The following is an 18,925-nucleotide window of genomic DNA, read 5'->3' as shown; positions in this document are numbered from 1 at the left end:
CTTGCTGGTCAGTCAGCCTGATCAAATGGGTGAGCCCGTGTCCTAGTGAGAGACTCGGTCTCAAAAACCAAGGAGAGAGTCCCTGAGATGTCACAGCCAAGGCTGCCCACACAAACAAGCACACATATGTGCATGTATGACCCTCCAACACAGACAGATATAAAAATATAAAAAGAGAAACCATAGATGCTGAAAGAAAACTGAACATTCTTGAATTAATGAACAAAAAAATAGAATAGAGTCATTGCTGAAGTTGCTAAGGTCTATGAAGCATCTATCCTTGAGACTATAAAGAGAAGAAAAATATTAGTATTCTTTTTTTGTCACATCTCAGACTGCAAAAGGCATAGCTGTCTTTCCCCAAGGAAGGTGTCTGGGAAGGGTGCAGGCTCTCTGGCGACTCAGAGGACCCCACCTCGCCCTCGGATCCAGATTCCCTCAAGCTGCTGTGATGTAACCCAGGGCACATGGGTGGACAAGTGAGGCTGTAGTCAGAGCGGAGGCGCCAGCAGGAAAGCACTGTGTGGGCAATCGGCTGGGAGCTCCAGAGGTTTTGATTTATAATCTTTGTTTTGCAAGGCTCGGGGATTTTTCCTTTCAAGAAGCACTCAGCTTCCTTGAATTTTAGACCTTTCACAAATATTTTCTTAGGAGAACTGAGGAGAAGAAAAGCTCTACCAAGTGCCTGCCGCAGCTACTCACTTCCACCATGAATCACAGACACAAGACCACAGCTCGGCAGCTCACAGGGAACTACGCATTTTCATAGTTCATCGCTGGGGATCATTTAGCAAGGTCACTGTCTTCTGCAGACAGACAGGTGGACCCATAGCCAGAAGCAACTCTGGGTTGGCATCTTACAGAAGGATTTGCATACCACCCTTGGGCTCTAATGCATTTCTAGGAAATTATCCTGATCAGTTTAGGTCTCTCCCTTAGGCACTCCCTTGAGGTGGAGTTCCTGTGTGTGTGTGTGTGTGTGTGTGTGTGTGTGTGTGTGTGTGTGTGTCTGTCTGTCTGTCTGTCTGTTGGCGTGTGTCTGTGTCTATCTGTCTGTGTCTGTCTTTCTGTGTGTCTGTGTCTGTCTTTCTATATGTCTGTGTCTGTCTGTGTCTGTCTGTGTATAACTGATGCACTGTGGCTGGGTCAGGTGGGGAACAGTACTCATCCCACCGGTGAGTGCCACCCGTAGAAACAAATGTGTATTTTAGAATTGGTGTCTTATTCTAACACCACTGGACTTTGCTGAAGCAAGTTCTTACCTGGGAAGTGCTCACTGGCTTTTCTGGCAGTGCCCAGTGAATGAACTGATGGCAGATTTACAGATTGAGTAACTGGAAAAACTACTGGGCCCATAAATCAGAAACTTCCTCCACACGCCTGGCAAGAGGTGAAATCTGATACAGCTGTGAGAGCTCTGAGCTCAAAGGAGTCTGGGAAACACCCACCAAGCAGTCTCCTGAGGCCCTCTCCACCCAGGCCCCGGTCACACGGTCCATCTCTAGGGCTTTGGCCATCTTTCCTTCCTTCTTCCCTCCTTGCTCCATAGCCTCATCCCTCCAAATGAAACTCCTGGAGGACTTCAGTCCACCAAGTGCAAGTGTGTTGTTCATATGAGGGTCACCCTCAGTTTTCTCACTGTAGACCGACGCCCCCCTTGCTCACAGGACACAGGCTACTCTGTGAGCTGGAGGCTTATCTACCTGCCTGGATGGCCCCAGATACCCCTCTCAGATCACACAAGACCCTGGAGCTTCTTCAGCCTGGATATTACCCAAAGGGGAATTCCAGGGAGAGATCAGAGCACAGGAGGCCCCAAAAGTGGAGGTCCCTCTTCTCACAGCCTCACAGAGAAGCACTGTAGGCTAGGCCCTGGGGGCAGCCTGCTCCTGCAGCTCTGCTGTTGTGGATCCTAGCAACTGCCTCTTGTCCCTTAAAAGGAGACCAGACTTTGTCACTGAGTTCCACCCCTCTCATTTCCCCATCCCCTGCCCACACCTTGTAAACAGAGTTTTTATTAAACTGTCCCCACAGAACCCCCTCCACTTTCCCATTGGAACCCAGATCGAAAGGAGAAACTCTCCTCGCTGTGGAGTACTGCATCCAGAGCCCTGTGACTCAGCACTTTCTCCTGGGTCTGTCATCTTTCAACCCATAGCCCTGTGTGGTCAAGCATCAGAGGAAGCTGCATATTACACTGAGTGAAGTGAAAAAAAAGATGCCCACCACATCCCACAGCTGGTGAGCAGAATCCTGTGAAACCATGCTGTCTGACTTACGAGCCTCGCTCACAACCGCTGGGCCTTCTTGTGGCCAGGGCTGGGTTAGATGGAACCCATAAAGCACCTAGCATCCCCGTTAGGACTCCAACAGAGAGGAGGTTAAAACAGCCATTCTACATACAAAAGACCCACAGTCTCAATCCTGATTTGTCACAACCCTGAAGTTCAACCTCTATCCTAATGCCACACCGGAAACCACCACACCACAGTTAAACTGTAATAACATCACCCTGAGTGCAGCCCTGGTCCTCCCAGCCTACCCTGAACATCCACCACGGTAGGCAGAGATGTAGACCTGCTAGCAAGGTGCAAGGAGCGCTGTGGACCTCTGGGGACCTCCTTACCCTTTGCTCTGGGGACTCACCTCCCTTGTCTCCATTTATACTCCAGAGGCATAACTGACCAAAAGACATTTGTACGGCATCCGCTTCCTAGCTATCATTAAGCGGCAGACTTTCATGCGGGGGTCGAAAGGAGGGTTGACTAGCACTGCAGCACTGTGTCTGAAACATGGTGGGTGTGCGGAAAGTCTGGGTGGTGGTGCTGGTGGCAGTGGTGATCAGTAGCCCCCACCACTGAGCTGCAGGATTTGAGCAGGTAAGCGGCCAATAGCTCAACTCCTTCTATTTGTAAATGGCTGGGGCTCAGGCAGAGCCAGGAAGAGAGCTCATAGGTTGTATCCGAACTGTCTCCCTACAACCTGGGGGTTAGAGGCTTGATCCCCAGGATGGTGCAATTTGGAGTTGGTAGAAATTTTACAAAAGTGGGGATGGCTAGTGGGAGATGAGGGGGAGCTAGTGGGAGGTCCTTCGGTCACTGGTAGGAGGGGCTATAGCCTCAAAGGGGATCTAGGACCATGGTATCTTCTTCATCTCTTGCTTCTTAGCCATGAAGTGAGCATCTAGCTTCCCCACACATTCTCTCTGGCTTGGCAATCAGAGGTCTGAAGCAATGGTCTACTCAATCCTGGACTAGAACTTTCAAAACTATGAGTCGAAACAAAACCATTTCTTCTTCTAAGTTAACCACCTCGGATATTTGGTTGTAGTGATGGAGAACTTTATATAGTTCTGTTCTAAAAACCACAGCTGGGGGCCTGCTAATCCTCAGCTCTGAGAGGTCTTTAGAAAAGAGAAATACTCAGATTCCATCAGAGATTTGGGGGTCTCTTTGGACCAGATTTCCTCATTCAGACTTACGGGTGGGGGAAAGGAAGAGGGGATTATGGGAAGTAAAACCTGACTGGCTGTTTCCTGAATGGAGCGGTGGGATTCTAGAGGGCCCCTGTTCCCTGCTCTCCTGAGTGAGCTGAGGCCTGCCTCAGCAACCCAGACATGTCTGCTTTGGGCCAAGCACAGCAGAAGGAAGAGATTCACTGGCTCTCCCACACAGGAGAAGGATGACACACTGTTTTTCACCTTCCTCAAAACTGCTCCCCGAACCCCTAGCTCTAGACTCAACGCTGGATTGCATGCCCTGGGCTACATCTGGGTTTCACTGTCATTCTGGCTGGCCTGGAATTCACAGAGATCCACCTGCCTCTGCCTCCCAAGTGCTGAGATTAGAGATGTTCACCACCTGACAAGTCCAGTCTTTGTATAATTTACACGAGTGCATCCCAAGGCCAGCCCTGCCCTGCCCAGAACCTAGGTTCTCTAAGTCTCAGATATCGTTGTTATCTGGGTATACGCTAACTCTTCAAAGGCCCAGAAGTCCTTACCCCTTTTGGGGAAGTCTCCCAGGAGAAAACTATCTTGAAGCAGCGTGCTTTGTATGCTTTGAAAGGGAGACAGAGCCTTCCCTGTCACCTCTCTTGGGAAGAAGCCAAATCAAGAATCACTTGCATTAGGCTGCAGGCTGTATAACTCTGCCTGGTCACTCTAGCTGCCAGGTCATTTCTGCTGGCCAGAGAGATGCTAGGGCAGTGGGGAGGGGGAGGGGACAAAGGACTCCCTATAAACCTTAGGTGGCCTTTCTACAGTCCCAGAACTGCCCCCAGCAAACACTCAGAAAGGGGACATAGGAGGTAAAGAAAGTTCTCAGCTGAGATGAGAGAGAGAAAGAGAGAGAGGTTCTTCAGAGCAGTAAGTAGTGATACCTGGAAAAACAAAACCTGTCCACTGATTTGGCTTCTCCGGTGTGGGTGGTAACAATGATCCTATTGTAAATACCACACCCCCAAGTCAGCTAAAGCTACCCCCAGTAGATCTGTATGCTGTACCCCTTTGGGCTGCACTTTTCTCTTCTCTACCCAAGTCCTCATGGCAAGAAAGAACCTGCCTACTGATGGCTGGCATACTAACTGACAGAATCAGATACCACACCACACCAAGTACCCTACTTAGCTGATCTAATTTCATCCTTCTGGTAATCCCATCAGATGGAGGCTACTGGCTCAGAGCGATTAGGATGTGTGCTAATGCCACACAGATGCTGGCTGTAAACTCAGAACAAGAGCCAGAGCTTAGAGAATCCAAAACCCAGGCAGGAAGCGGTGGCTCTGAACAGACCCGCAGCCTGAGCAGATATCACCTGGGGCCACAGAAGAGATGCTTCCTCCAGACTGTGGACTGAACACTGTGCATCGACAAGTTCCCGGAAATCAATTTTCAGGTTAGATCCTTGTCTAAAGCAGCTCCCCATAGCCCACTTGTCTCCTGTAACCAGCCTTGACTCCCAAAGCGCTTGTTCCTTTGCTTTGTAGGTAAGCAGGCCTTCTGCTCAGTTTTAGAGCAGAAGCCTGAACCTAGTGCTGGAGAAGGTCCCCAGGCTATGCAGCCAGCCACATCAAGGCACACTGGTCTCCATGAGCATCCAGCCTGCTGCTGGGACTCTCCATCCACGCCTCCCCCCATCTTCCTCTGGTCCACACATCCTAGCCTCTGCCTGGTGCTCTTCTGAAAGAGCTTCGACCATCACAATTCCTGCAGTGCTTTCTCCCCAGACATCTCCCCCTCCTTCCCTGTCCTAGAATGTCCTCTCTGTCATGTCACTGCTTTGTCTGGTCAGGCATGGCCTGTCCAAACCACTATCAGGACGGAGGCCAGCAGCTGTTTGGGAAACCTGGCCGGGCTCACAGGAAATGTTTAGCACTACCAGGCATGCAGGATTTGGCTTCTCAAAGCAAAACACAGCTGGGTGGACAGCGGCCGACGGTGGGGTGCTTATTCTCTCCCAGATTTCATGCATGGAGGCCTCGGGGCAGAACATGACGGGACCGGCCTAGACACTGCAGTGCATTAAGGACATCACTGTAGGCCTCTGGCCTGAGTGCCTGTGAGAGTCAGGGATGGCCCCGGTGTGGGCCAAAGACCTCACCCAGGCCCTTGGCCTCTGATAGGTCCTGCACCACGAACAATATCCCTTGGATATAAAACATACACAACTTAAGACTCACCTTGCAGTCATTCATTTACAGACTGATGGAGCACCTACAGTGTGCCAGGCACGGTGGTAGATGTTAGGGGCAGTGTACTTTATGCCTTTCCCCTCAGTGTTCCTGATCCAAGGAATAGCCTATCTGGAGGAAGAGTGAACAGCTCTGCAGAGGGAAACAGGGTCCCTGGCATCACACAGGCCTACTGCTTGCCACTCACAGCTTAGAGCAATCAGGGCCAGGGCCAGGCCCCGCCCACCAGCTCATAGCCAATCCCAGGCCTTCTCTATTGTCCACTCAGACCCTTGGTTCTGCCCTAACCTCTGCAAGCTTCGGCAGTGGATGCCTACTGGCTTTTGATCTTGGAGTGCCCTTAAGCCTCAAGCTGGGCTAGCCCATGAATCCTTTCTCCCTGCTGCCCTTGGAAGCACGTGTCTGGGTGCTCAAGGCCCCAGAACCTTATTACCTTAGAGCAGCCTGCTGACTTCAGACTCGCTGGGCATCTCCTCCTCTTCCTGCGTCTCAGCAGGTCTCTCTCAACCTTTCCTGCTGAGGACCTGCCTGACCTCAAAGTCAGCCTCCCCTCCCCCTGGTTCTCTTGGCTCAGAGAGGACCAACCGGTTTTCCCCTTGGTTCAGCAAGACAAGGTCGGTTGCAGCATTTCAGAAAGAACTCCCTAACTGGTGCGAATGGAAAAACCAACCTAAAAAGCCCAGAGCAAACAGCCTCCTAGAAAGGAACCAGTTTACCAAGTTCAGACTTCCCATCCTAAGCTAGAAAAAAAATCTAGCCAGATTTGGGTACGGGGGAGGAAGGGGGACAAGCAGGGCAGGGATGGCTGCCAGCCCCTCCCCCCACTCCTTTTATACTATTCAGTTTTTCCATAGGTACCTTCTCCTCCCTCTAAGAAGAGAAGCTTGGTGGTGAGTGGACAGAATGGGCTATCTATAGCTACATCTACATCTACATCTATATATATGTGTGTGTGTGTGTGTGTCTGTATGTGTGTGTTTGTGTGTATGTCTGTATATGTGTGCATGTGTGTGTCTATATGTGTGCATGTGTGTGTCTGTGTGTGTGCATGTGTGTGTGTGCGCGTGCGCGTGCGCGTGTGTGTGCATGCATGTATGTATGTGTGTGTCTGTGTGCGCGCGCGCGTGTGTGCGTGTGTGTGCATGTATGTATGTGTGTGTGCATGTATGTGTGTATGCGCGCGTGCATGTGCGTGTGTGTGTGTGTGTATGTATGTATATGTGTGTGTGCGCGTGTATGTGTGTGCGTGTGTGCGTGTGCATGTGTGTGAGAGTGACAGTAGTTGGAGGAGCTGTGACATGAATAAGGATGAAGTGGGGGGTTATAGAGAACTGGTACTTGTGCTCAGTGCTGCAGTCCTCACAGACCTGTGACACAGGTGTGGGCATTATTGTCTACTTACTGACGAGCAACTGTCCCACAGCACCCTCCCCACCCCAGGAGGAGACTTACCCAGATGGAGGTGGTGGCGGTGGTGGTGGCAGTGGCTGGATTCTAGTCACTAGACTTCCTCTGGCCTCGCTGCTCCTGTGGGGGCTGGGGGCTGGCTCCACTGAGCGTCTGGGAACAGGCCTGGCATTCTGAGGGTCAAATTCCTCCTCAGGGATGACCTCCTCGCAGCGCGCCCCACGGAAGCCGGAACGGCAGACGCAGAGCTGAGGCCTGCTGCAGGAGCCCCGGTTCTGACAGGGAGGCTGACACACAGCTGAGAGAACAGAAAGACAGAGTAATGACCGTAGGGCCCGGTACTGTGAGGCCAGGAGCCACTCACCAATCACACCCCAGGGGCTTCTGCCTCAGGGACAGGACCTTGCCCACCCCCTCATGGACATGAGAAGCCCACCACCTAGCCTCAGGAGGCTTCTACAACCAAAGAGTTGTGGCGTGGGCTCTTACCACACCACCAGAAGGGAAAGAACCACCTGGTAACCTATTTAGGCTTAGATATCCACTCCTATTGAGTTATAGAAACGCCATTACAGACATTTTATTTCCTATCCTCTGGTAGCTTCGGAACTTAAAAATAAAGATTCCTACTGAGTAGATTATCAATAAACAGTGAGTGAGTGAATAATGAATAAATGAATGAATGTCTTAATGGGAAAGGTTCAACATTAGCCTAAGAGCCTGTAGTTTGTGTTGCTTAGGAGCTATACGGCTTAGATGTATTTTCTGGGAAATTCCGAGGGTGGGCTGAGGAGACTGGGAGAATCTAAGGGCCTCTCAAAAGAGCATACTCACATCTGTCTGTATCCTCTGATAGCCCCTGCTTCTAATCCCCAGCTCAGCAAGATAGAATTCTGGTGTGGGCATTGGGATGATTCTGTTCAGCAGATCCTAATCTGTCTTAGAAACAGGTGAAGGCAGAAGAAACTGGCTTTCTTCCTCTAACTGGGTTCTCAGCCTACGGGTCTCAACCTTTGTGAATATCACCTGGGACCACAGAAGAGCTGCCCCTTCCAGACTGTGGACTGAACACTGTGCATTGACAGGCGGACTCTTGGTTCTGCCCTCACATCTGCAAGTCCTGGCAGTGAATGCCTACTGCGTTGAACCACCCTTTCACAGAGGCTACCTAAGACCATTGGAAAATATAAATGTTTTCATTACAACTCATAACAGTATCAAAATTGCATTTATGAAGTAGCAACAAAATAATTTTATGGATGTGGTCAGCACAAGATGAGGAACTGTATCAACAAGTCGCAGCATTAGGAAGGTGAGAACCACAGCAGTAAGCCTTGACCATGGGCAATCCTCACCAAATCCAGAGACATGCACTCCCGGTAATCTGCAGCCTCCCAGAATCCCCACAGAGGCCCACACCAAGATGCAAAGCCAGGCCTCTTCCTCCCTGGACCTCCCTGGAAATCAGGATTGATCATGGCCCAGGTCATTCTGGGCAGTCTAAAGCCAGGCCCCACCTGCCGGCCTCTCATTCCCTCAGTAAGTAGTTGTTGAGCCCTTTCGAGGACTCTACCACAAAGATTAAGTTATCTCTCATATGCAGTTTGCACATGTGGGAGAGGCTAACAGGAAGCGAGAGAACAACAGGATGCAGATCAGGTGGACAGACAGACGGATGGACAGACAGACGGATGGACAGACGGAAGGAAGGGAGGCATGGCGTTCCAGGCCATTCAGATGAAGTAGTCCAACACTTTACTGAAGAGGGAGGGGTAGTCCAGAGCAAATGGACTAGAAAGCTCTGAGTGGACTTCCAGAGGCAAGCACAGCCTCCTGGAGGCGACATGGAAGGAAGCGTACTGGGGAACGATCACTGGGTCATGGAGGCTAGGCTAGTCGGGTGAAGAGAGTATCCAAGGCCTTTCAAGGTTATGGAGGAAACAGCGCCCCAGTCATTCTAAGTGATTTTGAAACTATCGGATACCCCTACTCAGACCACATGTCTGCCGGGAGGGGTTCATGGGAAAGCTTTCGGAGTAAAATTCCCTATTCTAACCACTGGCCAGTTTAGCTAGAACTCTGCGATGGTTAATCTTGGTTGTCATCGTGTCTGGATCTCTACCGCTGCTAGCTCGGTAAGTCTCCTCCTGGGGTTAGAGGGAGATGAGCTCCTGGGTGCGTTCTCCTGGCCATTTTCTTTGTCGAGTTCTTTGAATCAGGGAGACCCTCCAAGTGGGTGGATCTTCTGGTGGCAGCCAGATTTAAGTAGGTGGAGGAGTATGTTTTGGGTTTTGCCTTGCTTGCCTTCCTGTTGTTCTGTCATGCCGGCAGGGTTCATTTGTTTGATTTGTAATCTTGGGTTCCTGAACTCTGCGGCTGCCCCCACTGACATCAGAACCTAGCGTGAACTGAAGACCAGGAATCTTCTAGACCTTCACTGCCAGATGGGGACGACTGAGACACCCCATCTCACAGATCGAGCTGCTTCTGGGCTGTCATTCTCTCCAGTGTGAAGACAGCTGTTGTCCGACTACCCAGACAGTATCATGCAAGCTAATTTAATAAATCCGTTCAGTGTATATTCATTCTGTTCCTCTAGAGCAGTGGTTCTCAACCTTCCAGACCTGTGAACCTTTAATACAGTTCCTCATGTGTGGGGACCCCCAAACATAAAATTACTTTGTTACTATTTCATAACTGTCATTTGCTACTGTTATGAATCATAATATAAATATCTGATATGCAGGATTGCTAATATGCAAATCCCCTAAAGGGGTCACAATCCACAGGTTAATAAATGCTACTCTAATGAACTCTGGCTAATACACTCTCCAGCACTCTAGTACATACCTGCCTTTCCCTCTCGGGAACCCTCAGTGTTCTTAGAATATAAGCACACACTAGCCACTGAAGACCTCCCAGCTCTGACCTTGCTGACAACACTCTAAGTCAGTCCACTCTGCTGAACTTGCCTTCTGGCTTCCTCGCCTGGCTGATTGCCTGGGTGCCACTTTTCCCTCAGAGTCACCTCCCCTGTCCTGGTGACCCATTGTTCAGTGGCTGCTGCCTCCTCTTTGAACAGACCACCGACTCATCCAGTGGATGGGTTTTCATGTTGTGCCTCTCTGTCCCCGTTTGTACCGGCGGCCCTTAGGAGTGTAATAGTTTAGCTCCTAGCATACAAAGCACCGTCTTTACCTTTCTTCAGCTGCTCTCAGTGGGTGCTGATATATGCACAACCTCATTTAATCCTCTCTACAGTCCTTTGTAGCAGGTGTGCTTATCATTCCTATTTTACCCACAATGCCTCTGAAAGTCAGGGAGATTAAGACACTTGCCTAAGGTCACCTAACTAGATAATGGACCTAGCACTCAAATCTTTGGCCTAAATAGTCCATCCTTATTCTTCGCCACCAACTCCCAGCATGACTTGTGAGGCTCTTTTTCCCTACCACCTCTGAGCCCAGTCTTGGAGCTGATGATAAGACAAAAGGATCTGTTGGTTTCAAACTATGCACCAAAGGGGGCCACTGGAAACCCAGGCCTGGGGATACTACACATCCCAGGTTGGCCCAAATTGGCCCAGGTTAGCCCAGGTTGGCAATGACAGCTCCAGGCCTGTTTGCCCTTCTGAAATCACATGCTAAATTTCAAAGTATGAGGGAAGATGTGTGCCAGCCAGCTCATACATCTGCTTTGATAAATATTTTTTATTTTTTTAAAAAAATTGCCAGGTGGTGGTGGCAGCAGCACACGCCTTTAATCCCAGCACTTGGGAGGCAGAGGCAGGCAGATTTCTGAGTTGGAGGCCAGCCTGGTCTACAGAGTGAGTTCCAGGACAGCCAGGGCTACACAGAGAAACCCTGTCTCAGAAAAAAACAAAAACAAAAACAAAAAAATGTTTGTATTTATTTCTTTATCGAGTGTGTTCACTGTAGCTGCCTTCAGACACACCAGAAGAGAGCATCAGATCCTATTACAGATGGTTGTGAGCCACCATGTGGTTGCTGGGAATTGAACTCAGGACCTCTGGAAGAGGTCCTGTGCGCTTATCCACTGAGCCATTTCTCCAGTCCCTTAATAAGTATTCTTAGAGCACTCCTCACAAGGTCTGAGATGTGATAAAAAAAAATGTCTCTCGTACACTTATGCAGAAAGGACACACAGAGCCACAGAACAAGTGTGATGTTGGCCAGAGCCTCTTACTCAGGCAGGAAATAGTGATAGTTAGGGAAGGTTTCCTGAAATAAGTGATGCTGACCAGCCATTCACAGGATGAGATTCTTGGAAATCCTACCCAGAAAGGAAATTCAGGGGGCAGGCTGCCTGATCAGTAGGTAGTAAGGAGAGTGTCTTAGTTTGGGTTTTATTACTGTAAAGAAACATCATGACTAAGGCAACTCTTATAAAGGCAAATATTTACTTGGGGCTGCCTTACAGGTTCACAAGCTTAGTTCATTATCGTCATGGTGGGAAGCATGGCAGTGTGTGGGCAGACACGGTGCTGGAGAAGGAGCTGAGAGTTCTACATCTTGATCCACAAGCAGCAAGGAAGACACTGTTTTCTGCAGTCAGCCAGGAGGAGGCGCTCTTCCTCACTGAGTGGAGCCTGAGTACCAGGAGACCTCAAAGATTGCCTACACTTCCTCCAACAAGACCACGCCTCCCTCAATAAGGCCACACCTCTTAATAGTGCCACTACCTACAGCGGAGCATTCAAAGAAATGAATCTATGGGGGTCAAACCTATTCAAGCCACCACGGGGATGAACAGTGACACAACTGAAAGATTCTGAACACGAGCTAGAGCCTAAGGTGAAGGTATCTTCTTTGGTGCCGCAGTGTCCCTTTCTGTCAGGTCCCTGATCCTCATGTAAGCAGATAATTCCAGAGAATTCTAAGTCAAATCTTTCCCAAGCACAAACTGCCAACACAGATCTTGGCCAATGTCTAGCCATCATCCATCTGCCCAAATATGACTAGTGACCACATGAGCACCTGCCCAGGCCCCCCTCATCACCATCTCAGCCACAGACATTATCTGCTAGGGCCAGCTCGGCAGGCAAACACCAAGGAGGGCAGATATGCCCTGAGTGCATCTTGAGCTTGCTATTTGTTTAGGAATGGAGAAGTCATGTGGGCCCACCCCTCTCGTCCAGCAGGAACCCAAAGCCTCGTATGCATGAGAGAAGGGTCTTGCAGCACAACCTCTGACCCTGCCTCAAAGGTGGCTTTTGATGTAAGATATCTTAACTTCTACTTTCCCCTTCTCTTCTGAGTCCCAAGGATGACCCACCCTTAATGTAGACAAGAACATCTCTCACTCTCTGGAAATATGAGACCCCCAGCCCTGCAAGCTAAGCCCCTGAGCCTCTTTCCACCACTCAGTTCTGGTTCTGCCTTCTTCGCCAGAGCTGTCTGGACAACACTGAGGGTACAGAGCTAAGTGAGCAGGCTACAGAGGAAGCCCTACCTGGTGGGGGTCCTGACGCTGCTGGGAGGGCTTTTCTTAACCAGGAATTCCATGCTCGTGGAGGTGTTTGATTGGTCCAACGAACCGCTCAGGGGAATGGGCAGTCAGGAGGGAAACTGGATATATCATTTCCTCTCTCATTATATCATCACAAATGAAAGTCATAAGACCTCCGGAGCAGCCAGCTGTGTTGATAGATAAACACCTTCCCAGGAAGGTGACCTTTCCCAGCTGGCTGAGGCAGGGCTTCCATGCCGGGAGGGTCTGAGCTTTGGACCAGCTCTCATCAGCCTGTCTTTTATGGTTTCCATACGTCTTGGCATATACTATACTGCAGTGTCCGGTTTGTTCTGAACCAATCACATGTGTTAAGAGACTGCTCCTCTTTTCTCTCCTACAAAGACACTCCTAAATGATCACAATGGTGGTTTCAATTGCCTATCTAAGGAAAGGAAAGTTATGACAGTTTTTACTCTGTGTGTGTGTGTGTGTATGTGTGTGTGGGGGTGGATGCATACGTGTGTGTGTGTGTTAAATGCTCTTTTAAATTTTCTTTTGGTGTGTAGACATGTGTTCACATGTGGGTGGGTGCACATGTATGTTCTGGTATGTGCACGTGGAGGCCAGAGGTTGGCAATGCGTGTTTTCCTTGATCACATGCCGTCTTAGAATGAAGCAGGGTTTCTCACCACGGAATCCTAGAGTTCAGCACGCGGCCAGGCTAACTCGCCAGTGTGTTCCACACAGCTCCCGGTCTGACACCTGGGATCGCATGCAGGCTGTCAGAAGCACCTTGCATTTGTGCTGTTGCCGGGGACTAGCTCTGGACCTTGTGTTACACAGCCTGCCCTTTATCCTCAAGTTACTGCCCTGGCCTCTAACATGGTGTCTTTAATAAATGGTGGTAGCATGTGGCAGTTCTTTTTTAATTCCCCTAATTCCCTCTCTTTGTAAAAAAAAAGAAAAAAGAAAATCTGGTTTTTATACGCCATCTCTCATTTCTATTTTTATTTCTGTTCAGTGTGCATGTGCAAGTATGGAGGTCAAAGGGCAGCTTTGCAGAGTCAGTTCTCTTCCGCCTTTACTTGGGTGCTGAGAGCAACCTCGGGTCCTCAGGCTTGTATGCCTTTACCAGCTGAGCCATCTTGCAGGCCTTTTTGATCCTGTACCAATGTGTGAAAATCTAGAGACACCGTGAAAGAGGGGAGCAATGACCGTGTTTAAAGAAGACTGGTGGGAAATAAATGAGCACAGATTTCAAAATGTAGCAAAAGCAAAAGCAATCTCAGAATCCCTGGCTTGTAGCAGGAGCTCTTTACAAGTAGCAAAAAGCAAAATGCTAAGCACCTAAGGCTTCAGGCAGGGCTGTGACAGCCGGAGAGAGACCCCAACCTCGGAGGCTTGTTGTTATTGTTGTTTTGTTTTGTTTTTGTATTTCCAACAGGGTTTCACTGTTTAGCCCTGGCGATCCTGGTACTCACTCTATATACTAGGCTGGCTTTAGATTCTCAGAGATCCTCCTGCCTCTGCCTCCCAAATGCTGGGATTAAAGGTGTGTACCACCATCTGGTGTTGAACTTTTATTTTGGTTTTGGTTTTTCAAGACAGGGTTTCTCTGTGTGGTTTTAGCTGTCCTAGAACTCACTCTGTAGACCAGGCTGGCCTCGAACTCAGAAATCCACCTGCCTCTGCCTCCCAAGTGCTGGGATTAAAGTGTGCCACCACTGCCCAGCTGGTGTTGGACTTTTATACCCACCTCAAACATCTGATTTTGCTTGTTGCAGAGAGATTACAATTTGCACTGGAGAAACTAACCCAGTGTGAGGTGTAAGACTCTTGTGGTTCTTTGGTGAATTACTGGTGGAGAGTTTCTAGCACAGAACTGCCTCCTCCTTGTGGAGGTTGATTCACTAGAAGGAGCACATGTAGCCTCTCCTCACTGGAGGGCAGCACTTGTGTAGCCAGGGGCTGTGTGTTCTCCAGCCATTCATAATTTGGACTCTTCTGGAACCCTGCCTTTTCCACCTTCCCCTGGCCCTCTCTTCTTCACTCAACATTAGGTACTCGGAGAGTTCAGCTCTCTACAGAGCTAGCAGGATGCCGAAAGAGGGAAAGAAACAAACTCTCCTGAAATTGCTTTGAAAGCAGGAAATGGATGGAAACCTTGTTCCCAGACATCCCACCTTTTTGGCTGTGCCCCTAGTACCTCCATTCTGCTCCAAAAGTTGGGCAAAGACATGTTCTCTTTCCACACAAAACACCTACCATTGGAAGGAGACCAAACTCAGAAAAGCAGGCCTGGGAGAAGGTTCTAGAAACAGCTCTCACAGTATAAACAGATGCTACCCTCCTCAGGTCCCCGGTGATCAGCTCCTTGTTAGTAGAAATGTCAGGAAGTTGGGGGTCAAACGGATATGATTTGAGCCAGCTCAGCCACCTCTGACTGTGAGACCTTGGATACTCCTCGAATCTCTGAGACACTTCATCCACCTTTAGTCTTGCTCAGCCAACAGACTGCTGGTTCCCCTCTCTCCATACAGATCCTGCCAGAGAACACCTTCTGAGCTCTCTAAAACCGTTTGCCCAACGTAATTCAGTACCACAGCCGCAAACTGTATGCGGTTATTTAAGTGCAAATGGCTTGGATTGAGATGTAATAAAATTTAAAACTCAGCTCCTCATTCTCATTAGCCACATCTCGAGTGTTTACTGGTCACCCGTGGCTTGTGGTGACCATATTGGACGGCAAAACATAGCACATTTCCACCATACTGAATAGTCTAGCAGACTACCCAAGGCTTAGAAACGGCAGTGGGCAGGGGACTGACCTTCTTAGCCACACCCCGTTCCCATTAGCCAGGCTGAGGCTATTGTGCAAGAGCAGACAGCCCCCACACACACCCCACCTCCCCAGATAAATGTTCCTGTCATCAGTTCTTCCTTCTGGATCCCAGAGACCCCTTCCTTTTCTCTCTACAACCTGTGAGCTTCCGCCACAGCCACACTCTCAGCTTCTCCTGTATTCTGCTTCTGGGAACTCTAACAACCTGTCCCCTGTGCGACTAAATTCTTTTTCACCCTGAAGACTTTACAGATCTGATGACTTCCAACCATTCACAGGACTTGCCCCAGGCCCTCCCTGGGCACCTCACCTTTGGAGTGTGTTTATGGGGTTGGGGGCAACACCTTGGGTCTAAATTCAGAGACCCTAAGAATCTCTGCCTCACCCAGCTCTCAGACCCTTCCAGCTCACCCCTTCCACCTAAGCCTGGTGAGGAAGACATTAAATCTCAGAACCTTGGGCCTCAGCCCCCAGGCTATAGAGAAGTCAGGGCCGCAGGCTCCAGAGCCCCTGCTCACACCACAGCTGGGCCAGGCCACTGCTCTCTGAACTGCTGCAAACAGCACTGAGGCCCAGAGGCCCGCCAAGCACTAGACTCCAAAATAGCAGTTGTATTCACATAAAAGCCTCTAATGAGAGAAAGATGCCATTTTTGGCCCCTTGCACACACTCTGCAGACGCTGTCTGGCAGGCCAAGTGGGCCTCTACCGTTTGGCGGCCGGAGGGGAGGAAGGGAAGGTGTGAGTCAGACTTTGGCCCCAGCCTCTAGGCCTGGACCGCCCTGTTAATTGCTTTAACAAACGCCGAGATGCTGGTCCACTTGGAGGCTGAGGGCCAGGGACTGGGGTAGAAAGCTGCCCCAGTTCCCACCATCTACCATGGGCACACAGAAGGAGACTTCGGGGGTATATTCATCCCCCAACCTTGACTTGGTTGAGAGAAATCAGAGCTTTGGAGATTTTAGTCTCAGCAGGGCCTCTAGGGAGGAGAGATCAATCATGAGCAGAACATGCACCATCAGAGCCCAGCCTGTGATGGGCCTCTTCCTGGAAAGCAGCAGCAAGACAGTTGAAGGATGCACAGGTAGCCATCTGCTCTTGGTCCCTCCAGCCCACGGCAGTGCATAGAGGAAAGTGACATCTTCCCATCACAGACTGAATCCTAGCCATGTGGATGCAGGGGCCATTACCGCTGGCCTGCCGTGTCTTTATCTAGAACATGGTTATGTAGCCAATACTTACTGCCTACATAGAATGGTAAAGAAGAGAGGCTGTGTCCATTCCTTCATGGAACTTCCAAATTAATCAAAAGGGCATAAGAAAACACATAGAGGAAGGGACAGAAGGACAGAAGTCAGGACATGAAAATATGGAGGTAGCAGTTAGGTGAACCAAGATCAGGGTAAAAAAAAAAAACAAAACAGACTGATGAGTGACAGTTATAAGCAGAATGGCTGGAGGCTGCTCCTCTGAGGAGGGGAGTATGACTCAGAGACTGGAACGGTGACAAGAGGACAGGAACCCAAAGCAGTGACTGGAGGCAGGGCCGGAGAGAGTGGCATTTGCTATAGACAAGAGGAAGCACATACCCAGCATCCAGGCAAGCTATGTGAATCAGGACAAGCGCTAAGAGCCCAGGCTAGAAGGGCACTGGTTCGGGGACCTCACAGCAGAAGGTAAGCTGACACATTCATGGGTTAGAGGGAGAGCAGCCAGCAGACACCTACAGACATCCAGGGGACATGGCCGCAGAGATGGTCAGGGAGACAATCTCAACAGATGTTGAGTAGGCAGTAGACTCAAGAGCCTGGAGATCAAGGGAGAAGTCTGGCTGTGGGTGTCTGTAAACAGGGGCTAGTGTGGACAAGACAGTGCCCACATCCTGCTTTCTCTGTATCACCTCTTCTTCTGACTATTATGGGTACCATGACCATCCCCGGAATATGGGAAACTGAGATTTACATTGGTCATAACCTTGCCTAACATTACCATGCTATTAAGTGGTCAGAGCAAGGGTTTATAGGGGATTCTGAGTCTAAAGTTGGAGATTTCCTCCTCTCGAGCCTTCTACAGGTATGACATGGGTGGACACAGGTGGGCACCATCTAGGAAGCCAAATGGAGCCCAGAAAATAAAACACAGGGTCCCTTAAAGGGACTGAGATAAGAATCAGAAGGAATCTGGTTCCAGGGCCAACCACACAGTGCAGAGGCTCTGGACCAGGACGCCAGGAGCAAATGCTTGCCCAGGACTCTATCACCAATCCCGAGGGACAGGGAGGGCTTCTGGGAGGGATCAGAGAACTGGACGACAGAGAGGGATTTTTCAGCTTAGCCAGGAACAACACAGAGGTCCTGCCCTTGGAAATCAAAGTGAAAGACTCAAAGCTCTCTATAAAGAGGCTCTAGGACACAGAAGACCATGAATGAAATGTTTAACCTAAATTACCTCAAGTGTTCCTTACGACTCTGGAAGGAAGCAATTACTGTTAGTCACAGCACACAGAAGAGGACCCAAGACACAGAGAGCTTGAGCAGCTTGGCCACACATCTACCAAGAGGGTCTCTAGCCCAGGCTCTGGGTGACTGTGCTCCAAAAACACAGCGTACCTAAGCATGCACCGTGCTGTCTGAACTGTGGCCTGGCCCTTAGTTGCTGGAGACTGGATTTACTCACAGGCTGCTGAATCCCCAGCTCCTGACTTGGACAACTATATAAGTTCATCTGCGGAGCAGGTGAAAGATCAACTCTAGCCTCAAGCGTCACTATATTAAAATCAGTAATATAGGTCTGGAGATTTGGCTCAGCGGTTAAGAGCACTGACTGCTTTTCCAGACGACCCGGGTTCGATTCCTAGCAGCTCACAACTGTCTATAACTCCAGTGCCAGGAGATTTGACACTCTCACACAGACAGGCATGCAGGCAAAACACCAATGCACATAACATAAAAATAAATAAAACAATTTTATAAAAGATTTTTAAGCCAGGCATGGTGGCGCATTCCTGTAAGCCCAGCACTAGGGAGGCAGAGGCAGGTAGATTTCTGAGTTCGAGGCCAGCCTGGTCTACAGTGTGAGTTTCAGGAGAGCCAGGGCTACACAGAGAAACCCTGTCTTGAAAAGAAAGAAAGAAAGAAAGAAAGAAAGAAAGAAAGAAAGAAAGAAAGAAAGAAAGAAAGAAAGAAAGAAAGAAAGAAAGAAGGAAGGAAGGAAAATAAAAGAAAGAAAGATTTTTAAAAATCAGTAATAGAAAGGGCTTATGATAGCACCTGGTATACTTCAAGAGTTATAGATTATCTTATTACTAATCCCAAAGCCTATATAAACTGTCATACACTGTGTAGCTGAGACTTAACTAAAAAAGGGAGCTAGTTACTTGCCCAAGGATGGAAATCTGAGGTTCAAACACCCATCTCCTTAGCTCTGTGCCACAATATTACTCTTAACCCCGAACCTTACTGCAAGAGCTGGGATTTAGACATGGGACCCTCCTCAGCCATTGCAGGAGATTGTT

At 49.4% G+C, this 18,925-nt stretch overlaps 1 protein-coding gene across 3 annotated transcripts in view; it reads right to left on the bottom strand.

Moving 5' to 3' along the window:
- The window catches only part of Ltbp2 (latent transforming growth factor beta binding protein 2), a 90,856-nt gene that overhangs the window by 62,740 nt on the left and 9,191 nt on the right, over positions 1–18,925 (bottom strand). For all 3 annotated transcript variants that reach the window (XM_052185415.1, XM_052185413.1, XM_052185414.1), the window contains exon 3: positions 7,144–7,396. In XM_052185415.1, the coding sequence (XP_052041375.1) occupies positions 7,144–7,396 (253 nt within the window). The remainder of the gene's footprint in view (positions 1–7,143; positions 7,397–18,925) is intronic.

The sequence above is a fragment of the Apodemus sylvaticus genome, chromosome 6 (assembly GCF_947179515.1).
Source record: "Apodemus sylvaticus chromosome 6, mApoSyl1.1, whole genome shotgun sequence".
NCBI lineage: Eukaryota > Metazoa > Chordata > Mammalia > Rodentia > Muridae > Apodemus > Apodemus sylvaticus.
This window is presented reverse-complemented; position numbering and strand designations above follow the sequence as displayed.